Source organism: Cynocephalus volans, chromosome 12 (assembly GCF_027409185.1).
Source record: "Cynocephalus volans isolate mCynVol1 chromosome 12, mCynVol1.pri, whole genome shotgun sequence".
Taxonomy (NCBI): Eukaryota; Metazoa; Chordata; class Mammalia; order Dermoptera; family Cynocephalidae; genus Cynocephalus; species Cynocephalus volans.
The window spans coordinates 10,938,464-10,951,411 of record NC_084471.1 but is presented as its reverse complement, the minus strand read 5'-3'; the positions used below and the strand labels follow the sequence as shown (position 1 = coordinate 10,951,411).

Genomic DNA, 12,948 nt, shown 5'->3' with positions numbered 1-12,948 from the left:
GAACAGAGGCCTGGAGGAGGGCAGCCTGCTCTAGCACCTGAGGAGGTCCCGTTGGGTCAGAGCGGGTGGCCAGCGGAGGGAGTGGTGGGTTCCGAGGCTGGCACAGGGTGGGCAGACCTGGACCCCTTCACCCCCACACTGGAAGGATGTTTTTCAGCCTGTGGGGTTGACACGTGGCAGGCCAAGGTGCCTGGGAGCTTATGTAAGGCCTGTGGCTGTTTTTCTGGAACCAAGAGCAAAGCCCTGAGCACAGGAGAAAACTCTGCCTCCCTGACCAGCCGGGTGAAGTAGCAGGAGGCGCCAACTCCCGCCCGTTGCCCCTGGGAGCCAGGGAAATGTCCAAACGCATCAGCTCCAGGCTGCTCAGTCGACAGCTGAGGAGCCGCTGGCAGCAGCCGGGTGGGCGCCAGGGATCTGGGCCTCATCTCCCATTCCCGCTGCCCTGCCGGGTGCCGTCAGGGTGTTAGGGCCTAGGGGACCCTGATGGACAAGGCTTCAGGGATGGGTGGCATCCTGGGTAAGGTGGGGCTGGGGCAGGCCTGGGAGTGGCTACTCTTCCCGCCCTCGGCCAGTGAGGCTACTGTCAGTTGTCATTGATGGGTCTGGAGGGCTGGTACTGGGATTCTGGCCTGTAAGCACCACCTGGTTCTTGGCTTGGCTCAGTGTGTAGACTTGGCAAGCCTCTGCCTTCTCTGAGCCTCAGTTTCTCCATCTGTCAAATGGGCATCATACCCTCCTGAGGCTGTTTGAGCATCAGAAGATGCCCATGAGTAGAAGTGCCCCTGAGTTGGAGTCAGGACCAGCTACATGATTTGCAGGGCCCAGTACAAAATAAACGTGTGGGCTCCCTTGATAAAAAATTATTTCGAGCTGACGACAGCAGACTGTGAAGGCAAGTGCAGAGCTTTCTGAGTGTGGGGCCGTCTGCAAGTGTCCAGGTCACAGACCCCAGAAGCCTGCCCTGACTGGAGTTCCATCTCTGCTGTTACTTGGCTGTGTGTCTGTTCTGTCCCTTCTTTGGGCCTCAGTCTCTCCATCTGTAAAGCAACGAGGTTGGTCTCTAAGACCCCCAGGTGCTCAGCCCTGTGAGGCAGTGGGTAGGAGGTCTCTGGGTCAAGGACTCAGCTGCAGGTCTCAGCTCAGGCGTCGCTTCCTTGGGGAAGCCTACAGTGATCCCTTCGTGGCTTGTCAGGGTCCCCCAGTGTCTGATTCCACAGCACCCCAACTTTCCCTTTGTAACATGCACTGTTCTGGCAACAAAGTCTGTCTTTACAGTAACTTTTTTCTTGCAAGTTTTCTTTACCTCTGATAAAGAAATAAATATAGACTCTAGTCTTGTAAAACAATTAATATCACGATTACATTCTGAGAAGGTTTATTCTCCCCACTTTGCATTTGCCAGAACTGAGTCCCAGCAAGGTGCACCACACCTGGCCCATGACCGCCCGGCTGGGTGGGTTCTAACTGGGGTGCAGCTGGGCCCTTGGCACTTTGCTGAGAGTGAAGGCGAGGCCTGCGGGGGTCTGGGGCTGGTTGAGCCGTGTCCCCATGCCGGGGGGAGGGTAGGTTTGGATGTGAGTGCCGGGCCTGCCCCCATGTGCTACCCTCTGTGTCTCCCTAGGGCTCCCAGCTCAGCGCTGCCATGGCTGAGAGCGCCTCGCCGCCCTCCTTGTCTGCAGCCACTCCAGCCTCTGAGCCGCAGGTCGAGGAGCAGCCGGGGCCCCAGAGCCCCCCTCCCTCCCCTCCAGGCCTGGATGAGCCCCTGGATGGAGCCGATCCAGCCGATCCGGATGTGCCACACCCAGACCTGGCACCTGTTGCCTTCTTCTGTCTGCGACAGACCACCAGCCCCCGGAACTGGTGCATCAAGATGGTGTGTAGTCCATATCCTCCGTGTGGCCCGGGCCATTCCATTCCAGCCCAGTGAGCCCTCCTGCCCACACCTTCCTCTGTCCGGAGCCCTGAGGCCTGGCTGAGGCCACTGGGCCTTGGTGGTGGCGACGGAGCTCAGGTGGTGAGTCTAGGAGACACCGGGCCTGGTGAGGACCTGGTGTTCTGCTGACATGAAGGTTCTGGAAGTTGCAGATGAGTGTGGGGTCATCGTGTCCAGTGGCTGGCTGGCTCAGAGTTCTTGGGTGGGGCCGGGGGTGCAGATAAATCAGATGCTGGCCCAGCTCCCAGAACTGAGCCGTTCATGGACGGTGAGCACACAAGTGACGGGAGCCACGATGGAGGACCTGTGGGCATGGCCTGGGGCAGCTGATCCCAACGGGGCCAACAGGCAGGACTGACACACAGGGGAAGCCCCGCCTACCCCTCGCTCTCCACGTTGTGCCTCTGTCCAGCGCCACGGGGCAGTGGCAAGAGCCTCCGCACGTCTTCCTGCCTCCACTTGCTGCCTTGTGCTTATGTCACCCCTGCTTGAGACCCTTCGTGGTCTCCCATTGCCCTAGAGGTACGGGGCAGAGTCCTAACCCCGCCTGCCAGGCCCTGCGTGCCCCTCGCCCGCCTTGCTCCCCAGCACTCAGCTTCCCCAGGGCTCTTACAGGCCTCAGGGCCCCTCAGTGCTCTTCCCTCTGTCTGCAACACGTGTCCCTTCCCTCCTCACCTGACCACATCCTTTGCTGCGTCACGGCTTATGCGTCTCCTCCTTAGGGAAGCCTTGCCATTTATTGTCACATTCCGGGGCACTGTCAGGTGACCAGCACCGTGCCTGGCATGTGGCGGGTGCTCAGTGCTTGCTGGGTGCATGCTGGCGATGTCTGAGCTGGCTCTTCAGTGAGGCATGGTGCTAGTCAGGTAGAGGGCGGTGGGCAGGAGGGCGTCAGGCACAGGGTGCAGCAGGAGGAGAGAGGAACGGAGGCGTGTGGTGCGGCTGGGGTAGAAGGAGCGAGGGGCTGAGTGGAGAGAGATGAGCTGGCGGGAGCAGGAGACCTTGCAGGGCCTGTGGGCTGCAGGAGGGCTCCGGGGAGCTGGCAAGGAGTCCAAAGCAGGGGTGTGGGGACATCTGGGATTTAGGACTGTGAGTTAGCCGTGATGTGGGACTGGATGGCAGGGGTGAGCCAGTGGCCAGGGGCCAGTGAGGTGGAGGCTTTGGGACCTAGACTGTGGTGGCCTCGAGGTTGCAGGACCCACTGAACAGAGCCCACTCAGGGCTCGAGGTACTGGTGGTCAAGGGCAGCATGGGGGATGCTGGGGATTCGGGCTGCAGGTCTGAGCCAATCCCTGCCCTGTGATGCCAGGGATGCCTGTGATGTGGGCTGGGGTAGTGGGGCTGGCCAGGGGGACGCAGCCGTACCCGAGCCCACATCTGCCAGCCTCCCTCTCTCTATGGGGCTCAGGTGATAGCGGATTCACCAACTCTTGGAAACCAGAGGATCTCTGCTGGAGTGGGCAGAGAGCACAGTTGGGAGAGTGGGGGGATGGCAAAAGCCTTAGAGCTGCTGTGGGATGGCTCATGGGGTCTCAAGTGTGGTGAGCGGGTCTGCTCAGTAATTTAGTCCATCCAGCTCTCACTGACGTTTGCCCTGGGGACACAGAGGACAAAGAAGCAGAGCCCTCCCAGAGAGGTCTTGGAGTAGGGATGCAGGCACCACCCATGTGGGTAGTTTTAACACAAAGTGCTGGGGAAATCCTAGAGGCCTGCAGTGTGTGAGCAGGGGTGGCCAGGCCAGAAAAGGGGGTGACCACAGGAGCTATGGGCTTTTGAGGAAGAGAAAGGCTGACTGAAGGACAAGGGAGACAATGAGACAATGTCACAGGGCCTTTCCTGGGCGGGATGACAAGAGTTGATTCTGGCTCTGCTACTTGGGTGCTGTGTGACCTTGAGTAGGTCACTTCACCTCTCTGAGCCTCAATGGTTAGGATAGTCAGTATTGCTCTGGGCTGGAGGCAGGGGTGTGGCTCAGATGACCTTGGCTGGGAAGTGTGGCGCAGCTCGGTCTCTAATGGGCTCTAGCAGGTCTGGCTGGGCTGAAGCAGCACAAAGCTGGCTCAAGTGTCACTGAAAGGCCCCTAGATGGGGAGTTGGTCTGAGTCCTGTCTGTCATGTGTGACTTTGGGCAGTCCCCTCTCTCTGAACCTCAGTGCCTCCACCCAAAAAGGAGGGGCTGGATAAGATGCCCCTGTCCTACCCTGGGAGCTCAGGTACCAGCCACACTTGCTACAGAAGATGGTGCCCACGCCCTTGATGTCAGGCACTGGGCCCTGGCCACTGAGCCAGTCCTCAGGGACCCTCCCAGTTCTCCACCTTTCTGGCCTGTTCGGCAGAGTCCCTGAGGTCCCTGTCCCCTTTGTCTTTACTACCCTTTTGCCTCTACCCTCAGAGCATGTGGATCATGGCCTGGGATTGGAGACAACAGAGGGGCTGACCCAGGAGGGGACAGAAGGGGTCCCGATCCCGGGCAGAGCTGGGCTTGGCCCTCATTTGTCTTGGGGAGAGCCCTGGGTCCAAGGGGGAGGGGCAGAATTCAGCTGTCTCCTTCAGGAGGGGGCTTCCAAACCCTGGGAGCAGCCCAGAGTGAGGGGCTCCACCAGGATCCCCCTGGCCATAGGCTGCAAAGACAGGGGCTGAGGGAAGGAGATAATTCAGGTCTCAGCCCAAACTGGCGAGGTAATTTCTGGGCTGCTTTCAGACCAGAGATTTGGTGATTCCAAAGCAGAGCAACTTCAAAAGTGTCAGGTTCTGGGACACTCTGACTTGAAACTTCTGTGACTGAGTCTAAGGGTTCAAAGTTATGCTTTAAGGCTCAGCGACACTGAAATTCTAAGCTTCTGTGATTCAAAGAGTGCAAAAATTTTGTGTTTCAAAGAGACACAGAGTGTGTGAGTCTAAGATTTGGTGGCTGCGACGTTGTGTGTCTGGGAGTTGGAGGTCCTGTGATTCTGGGACCTCTGACTACAGTGCTGCCGGGCTAAGACTTCATAGCCGAGTTGAGTCAGGCGGGAGAGAGGCCATGGGCGGTTTCTACAAACACAGGCCCAGGAGACTTTGGTATCCATAGAGGGCCCCTGGAGCAGGGACTTGGTCATGGGAGCTCAGGATGGGGTTTAGGGGCTTGGAGATGGTGTGTTTGCATGTGTGGGGGGTGTCTTTGGTTAGGAGCTGAGGCCTCTAGGATTCTTCCCTGGTCAGAAGCCTCCCTCCCCCACATTATCAGGGTTAACCTAGTGCTTAACCTAGTGCTTCCCTGGGCACTACTGGCATTTTGGGTGTGACGGTGTTTTGTAGTCCAGGCTGTCTTGTACATTACAGGATGTCTGTTGTTCTTGGCCCCTGGGGGCTGAACATGAATCATGCCCCTCAACCATTGTGACCACTACAAATGACCCTTCACATGCCCAGATCCTGCCGTGGGTGGTTTTGCTACCCACTGAGAACCCAAAGGCTTGGTGGACACACAGGCATTGGGGTCAGGCTAGTGGGAGTGGCTGTCGTGACCCCCAGCCCAGGAGGGGGCAGGCAGTGTGGGAGGGTCTGCCCAACAGCCTGCCTTGAGCTCGTGTCCCTGGCCCAGAGCCAGCAACCCTTTGAAGCTTGGGGCTCGCTGACTCAGCTCCTCAACCGGCCCAGAGCTCGGCCCTGAGTCACCACCTGACTCACTGAAGAGCCAGCAGGCTGCAGGACCCTCCCTGGGCCCACGAGCTGGGGCGGGAAGGGTCCCCTCACTCAAATGTCAGCACCGCTCCCTGCCTGGCCTGGGCCTTGGACATGTGCTGTCAGCTGGGGTTTCAGCCAGAATCCCTCTTGGTTTGAAATGTCAGGGGATAGATTGAACCATTTGACTCATGGGGATGTAGAGTGTGGCACTGTGGGGAGCACTGTGGACCTGAGTCAGACAGACCCAGGGGCTGGTTCTGCCTCTAACTTGCTGTGTGACCATGGGTCAGTTTCATGGCCTGAGACCCAATTTCCCCACCTTTCAAACAGATTAGTAATACCTGCTTCACGGGGTTGCACTGAAGACCAAAGTAGTACATAAGGCAAATGCGACCCTGGAGCTTTGTGGACTAGAAAAGCTGCCACACATTGGTTATCCCTCTGATTACCTGTGCCCCAGCAGCGAGCAGGGCCCTCGCACACAGCTGAGTAAACACTCTGCTTGTGGTAGATTCAATAAGACATTGGGCGACAGGTCTTCAGACAGAACATAACACTTTCAGAGAACATTGTTTCCAAGGAAAATCAGATTCCATCTCTGTTATTTAGGTGAATTTGTGCGAGCTGTGCTGATGGATCCCGGCATCCTCCAGCAGGGCACCCCTGCCAGCCCTGACTGATCAGTTGGAAACCTGTTTCCACCCTCAGTCAGGCTTCCAGAGCCTTTGTCAGGAGCATAACGGGCTGCACATGAGAGAAGGGCCAGTCAGAGGGGGGTTGCACTCGCTTTTGTTCCCCTTCCTGGAGCCTCAGTTTTCTCGTCTCTACAATGGGGCTATTGAAGACGCTTAGAGATGATTCCTGTAGAGCACCCAGCAGCGTGTCCGACATGGAGGAGGTGCTCAGGGTGATAACAAGAGTTGCCGCTTACTGTTCAAATTGCACCCCGAACCCTTGTAGCTACCCCCAGAGGTAGATGCCGTCACAGCCCTGTTTGACAGATGAGGAAAGTGAGGCTCAGAGAGGTTGAGTAACTTTTATCCAGGGTTGCACAGCCAGGACGTGGTAGAGCTGGGATGAAAACCCCAATTTCTCTGACTCCTCAGCCCTGGCTTTTATCCAGGACACCACTGCCACCTGTGGAGCCTGGAGAAATGCCTGGCTCTGCACTCCCCCCGGGCCAGGGAGGTGGTTTGCTTCAGTTCCAGGTTGCTGGGCGATGATCCCCCAGGTTCCCAGCGTGAACATTCAGCCGCAGCCTCCCTGTGGTCTGCCGGGGAGGACCCCGTTGAGGACTTTGCAGCCCCCTCCCGTCCTGGCATGCTCCTGGGCTGGGCCCCTCGGCAGCCGGTGCTGAGTGTGCTTCTGCTGCGGTGTACGGTGCGGAGCGGGCCGGCCGTGCGTGGTGGGGAGGCAGTCCGCCATGCAGGCCTCACCTCTGCTCGGGAGGCGGGAGGGCGCCAGTCTGGGCTGGGAGGCAGGAGGCACCAGCTGCCTAGTGACCTTGGACAAGTCACTCCCCTTCTGGTGCCATCGGTCTCCCCATCTGCACGATGGGGAGAGTTGGGTGGTGAGGTCTGGAAGGGGCTGCCTGGGGTACCCCCTCTGCTCCCCTCCTCGTGGGAAGGCTCACTTGCTGTGTGCCTTTGCAGCTGCGGTCCTGGTTCAACCCACCGTTCTGCCTTGCCCCGCTCCCCTGCCTGCCTCCAGCCCTCTCTCTGCCTGCTAGAGGTGGAGTCTGTGGGTGTTCTTGCTCCTAAGTGGCCGTCCAGCCTGGTGGTGCCCAGTCTGGTGCTGTTCCCTGCGAGGGTTCGGTGAGTCTTTGGGGGATGAATGGGCTCTCATTCCCCCATTCACTGGCCCAGCCACCAGAGCAGTCACTACTTCACTGACGGCTGTGAGCAGCACTGTGCAGAGGACAGCCTTGGCCACCTTGTGTAGGGGAAGATTGTTTGGGTTCCTAAGAGAGATGTGCAGCCTAGAGACCCATCATGAATGGGCGCCTGCGAGATTATGGTGAAAAATAGTGGTAGCCCATTGTGTTGGCTGGGGGCCTGCAGAGGAGGGTCCCAAAGGAGGGGTGGCTGCTTCTGGGATTGGTGTTGGAAGAAAGGGACTCAGAGGTGACTCAGGGTCTGCGGCTTGGTTGCTGAGTGAATGAAAACCTGCTCCTGGCTTCTTGGCCGAGTGGCCTTGGATGAGTCCCTTGCTCTTGCTGGGCCTCTGTCTGTGTGACGAGGGCTACAGTGACTCCCAATGGGAATGTCAAGGGGTCAAATGAAAATTCCAGGGCAAGCACGGGGCAGATGGTTAAGTTCCTAGTGGTAGCTTTGTGTGCCCTGGAGCTGATGGTGGAGTTGGCAGGGTCCTGAGGGCAGGTGGCAGGTAGGCCCCACGTCTCTGGCAATGGTCTGAGAGGCCCAGGGGGTGGCAAGGGTTGAACTGTGCTGGCCCCTGGAGGTGGGAGGGCAAGAAGTCAGCGGGGGGCACCTAGAAAGCTGTATATGTGGTGGGGGAGGAACGGGGCCATCACTGCAGAAGACCCCTTTCCCTTCACCTGCTACCCCTGCCCTGGTCATTTAGTCCATCCCCCTGCCTCTGGGCTGCCTGCCTGTCAGTCCTGCTGCACCAGACAGAGCCTTGGGCTGGTGAATAAAGACCCTTCTGGGGGCCCTGGACTAAAGGAAGTCCTCCTTTAATCTAGCTTCCTTCCCTCTAGTCCTGAGCCCTTTCTCCCTAGCAGGGCCCTTGGGAGTGTCTGGGGTTGAGTTCCTCCTTCTCTTCCTGTCTAAACAGGCAGCTCCTGGGACCTTGCTCCTCCTGCCCCATGTGACAGTGGTGTCACCCTCCCTGCCCTCCCCCCACAGTGGAGGGAGCACTGGGCCAGGAGCCCAAAGCTGTGTGACCTCGGCAATCACCTCTCCCCTGAACTGGCTCCCTCCTCCGGGGATCTGCATGGAAGTTGCTTGGCATCTGTCAAGTGCTCTATACCCAGGAGGGGCTGTGGTCCCTGTCCCTCCCCTCACTTGCTTGCTTGTTCTGTCCTCACTTGGAAACCTTTGTTGCCCCCCACTGCTCCCAGAACAGTTGAATTCAGCCCGGACCCGAGTTCTTCCGCCGCTCACCCTGGCTGTCCTCCAACCCCACGCCCGCTGTTGCCTTCACGCTCTCTGTCCTGAAGCCCACACAGCTGCCGCCGCTGTCGCCGCTTTCCCTCACCTCTGCGGTTGCCTCTGCCGGGCTGGCCGCCTGTGATGCCTTCGCCCCATCGCTGGTTCCAAATCCCACCTGCCCCACAGGGTCCAGCTTCCAGGCACCACCTGCAGGAAGTCTTCCCGGATCCCCAATGTTTTCCTCCTCAGACCCCTTCAGCTCTCATCAGTCCCTCCCTGCATTTGCTCCTGCGTCCCCGTGCTTGTTTGCTACCTGCCTTGTCTCTCCACAAGGCTGGGGGACCCTGGAGGGCAGGGCCTGGGCTCTGGCTTCACCATCTCAGCACCAGCACAGGCCTGGCCCTCACGGGCTTGTGTAGCACTTTCCAGCTCCCAAAGTTCAATCCCACCCACCGTAACCTCTCAGATTGTCACAGCACCTGCCACAGCCCAGAAGGGTGGGGAATGTGCTAGCTCTCCATTCTGCAGCTGGGGAGACTGAGACCCAAGAAGGGAGCATGACATGCCCAAGGTCACACGCTGAGTAATCAGCAAAGCCAGGGCTGACTGCAGCCCCGAACTCCAGACTCTCAGGCCAGTGCAGCCCCCAGCCCAGCCTGCTCATGGCTGGGGAAGGAGTTCTTTAGAGGGGGCGGTGTCCTCTCCGCCTTCAATCTTGGCCTAATGGGAATGTTGAAAGGGGTGGCAAGCATTGCTGGGAGAAGCAACACATGCCTGGGAAATTGACCATTTCTCTCCATCTGGTGAGAAGGTTGTTTTTCTCAGAAATAAAAGCCAGCAGCAAGTACCAATGCTCATGGTGGCCAGAGTGGATGCTGCACTGTCATTGGTCAGCACGGCAGGCCGCATAGCCAATCAAAGGAGCCTGGCTGAGCCAGGGGAGGGCCCGACCCTCAGGACAACCTCAGGTACCTCTTGGAGCTTTCTGTGCAGATTGCTGCAGGCGTAGAGGCTGCCTGTGACCCAGCCTGGGGTGAGGCCTACCTGGAGGAGTGGGTATTCAGCCTGGGCCTTGCTGTATAAATAGGAGTTTTCCAGAAGAGTTGAAGGGGGTGTTCCAGGCAGAGGGATTAGTGTAGAGAACAGTGAGGAGTTTAGTGTGGCTGGGACAGTGGGAGGCAGGTGCTGGACAGCAGGGCGTCACCTGCCAGGCAGAGCCTGCACTTGCTCTTGTGGGCACTGGGGTGCGGCTGATGGGACCAGCAGGGATGGAGCATGGGCAGATTCATTTATTAGAATAGTCACTCCTAGAGCAGAATGGAGAATGCTTGAGGGAGAGAGACCGAGGCCTGGAAACCAGGCAGGAGTTTCCTGCAATGGAGATTCATTCATTCATTCAACAAGTGTTTGCTGAAGTCCAGCTGTGTGTCGGACACTGTTCTGGACTTGAGTGGAGGTGCCCCCAGGGCTGTTTAGCTGTGTTGGGTGGGGTGGTAGCACACCAGGCCCGGGCACTCAGCAGTGACCCCAAGGAGTCCCCAGCCTGATGGAGGAGGCAGAACCACACCGAATCACACTCCTGTGAGGCAAAATCGAGTAAAGTCTGGGCAGAGGGGCCCTCAGGGGGCCACAGGTGACAGGAGAATGGAGTGGTCAGCTTGTCCTGACCAGGGATGCCGTGGGAGCCTTCCCCCGTGAAGAAGGAAGCCTCGGAGCCAAGACAGGAGAGACTTGAGGGGAGAAGTAGAGGCAGGGAACGGTATCCCAGCTAAGGGAACAGCCTGGTCAAGGGCTCAGAGCCCAGTTTGTGGTCACCAGGGATGCTGGTAACAGCCTGGAGTGTGGCTGGGGGGGACAGGAGCAGGTCGAGGACAGAAGGATGTTTGGGGTCCAGATTCCAGAGGGCAGAGGGGAAGACTGCAAGGGGAGGGCGCTGGTGTTCATTAAGGACCTACTCGGTGCTGGGTGCATTTCCTCTTCCCAGCAGCTCAGCCGGCTCCAGATGGTGCCCATTGGACAGATGAGGTCCAGAGAGGTGAACTGCTTGTCCGGGGCCACCCAGCCTGGTGGTGGCCGAGTGGGGCTTGGGTAGGAGACCCGACAGGCAGTCTCGTTGTGATTGATATAGAGCAAGTGACTTAGAAAGAGGGCTGGCTGGCTGGTGAAGAGTCAGTCTCCTCCTGGGGAATTTAAAACATGATTGGATTTTTACTGGTCCATCCTGCCTGGGCTTCGGCGTCTGACACAGAAGCGACTTTGACCTGCGGCCTCCCTCAGACCGCTCACGATCCTGTCGGGAGACAAATGGCCTCATCTGTTTCCCTCAGAGAGAAATCAATATGTCTTTTTAATCAGCCAGAAGGTCTTCCTGCTAATCTCTCTCTCCAGCTTTCCGGTGGGGCCCCTTCGCATCTCTGTCCCCCTCTGCCGGGTGGAGCTGCGCTCTGCTCCCCTGGTCTCCCTCGCCTCTCCCCAGGCTCTGATCCCGAGGCTGCTGCTTACTGCTGTGCGCTGCTGAGCAAACGACTTGGCCTCTCTGAGCGCCGGTTCCATCCAGATGAGAAAGCAGGAAGAGAAGGCTTGGCCGACTGTGGGGGCCGGGGTGCTGAGCTGCGGGGAGAGGGCCGGGTGGAGGCGGACAGAGAAGGGACTGCCAAGGGCTGCGGCAGGCTTACCCCGGCAGAGCAGTGGGGACGCGCCCAGGCCTGCCCCTGCGTCCAGTGAGGAGGTGATTGTGGACTGACTGTCCCAGGGTCCAGACTGGACTCTGCCAAGTCCAAGCCCAGTGACCCCAGGCAGGTAACCCCTCCTCTCTGGGTCTCAGTTTCCTCATCCATAAAATGGGGGTGGGGGGTGGGCAAAATCAGTGATTTTCAACCAGGGGTGATTTTGCCCCCCCAGGGGACATTTGGTAATGTCTGGAGACATTTTTGGTTGTCACAACTTAGGGAGGGCTTCCAGTGGGTAAAGGTCAAACATCCTACAATGTGCAGGACAGCCCCCACAAGAGAGAATGGTCCGTCCCCAAATGCCACCAGTGCCAAGGCTGAGGAGCCCTGGCCTAGGTGGTCTCTGAGATCTCTCGAAGCTCTGGAAGTGTGGGAATGGCATGGAGTTAAGGGCCTTGCAGGGAGGACGCCGAGACAGTGGGAATCTCGGGGAGGAGGCGGGAGTGGTGCAGAGTCCTAACCTGAAGGGTTTCCTGTCGTGTCTCTCTAGTGCCCGTCTCTTCCTCTGCCCTGCACACAGTCGGTGTGCAGCAAAGCCTTTGATGTGGCGCGTCCTAGCAGGCAAGGTTGGAGGTGGAGGCGGTGTGGACAGAGATGAGGCTAGAGGGTGGCCGAGGGCGCAGACACCAAGGACCTTGGATGCCGGGCCAAGGAGATGGGCACCTACCTGGAAGGCAGTGGGGAGCAGCAGGAAGCTTCTGGTTTCGGAAGAGCCCTTTGGCCGCCGCGTGGAGGATGTATCAGGAGGCAAGGCTGGAGGAGCGGGCTGTTGCAAGACTCTGGAAGGAGGGAGTGTGGCCTGCCCGGGCTGTGGGGTGCAGAGGAGTGGCTGGAGAGGAGAGGTTTAGATGGCAAAATGGGCAGGTCTCCGAGGTGGATGTGGGACAAGGGGGAGGGGGACTCCTGAGGAGTCTAGTCTGGACACCTGCCAGGACTGGCAGTGGTGATGGGGCACCGGTCATGGGGCTGGGAAGGCAGAGGGAGGATCCGGTGGTCTGGGGAGAATATGGCGTGATGAAATTGAGGTTCCCAGAGACATCCTAGGGCGGGGTCCAGGAGGCCTGTTGCTCAGCACAGAGTGAGCCTGCGCTGGACAGAGACTCAGGACCTGGTCAGCCCGTGGACCAGCATCAAGCCTGTGGGATCGTGAGGAAAAGTTTCTGGAACCGGAGTTTCAACCTGGGGTTTGTGATCTTGGATGGAGACAAGTTGCATATTTGTTTTCACTGAACTTTGAAATTTAGCATTTCTTTCTATCATGAATGAAGGTTAAAAGAAACCACGGTGCTATTATTAGCAGCTCCTGCAACTGTCACCCGTAAAAATCACCAACATTTTCATGTCACATCATGGTCGTTGCAGAGCTCTCGGGATGTCATTTACATTCATCCTCGCGACACAGACTCTTAGTATCACACCCACCACTGGATCTCGTTATTTATTGTGCTGATGACGAAGCACATAGATTCTCTATCACAGATTTGTTTCTGAAAAATATTTTGATAAC

The 12,948-nt window shown here is 58.2% G+C and overlaps 1 protein-coding gene across 1 annotated transcript in view; it reads left to right on the top strand.

The window, feature by feature from the left end:
* The first annotated feature begins 1,642 nt into the window (after nt 1-1,642).
* CACNA1I (calcium voltage-gated channel subunit alpha1 I) overlaps nt 1,643-12,948 on the top strand; it is a 97,949-nt gene continuing 86,643 nt past the window's right edge. Inside the window, exon 1 of the mRNA XM_063076312.1 lies at nt 1,643-1,884. Within this exon, the coding sequence (XP_062932382.1) occupies nt 1,643-1,884 (242 nt within the window). The remainder of the gene's footprint in view (nt 1,885-12,948) is intronic.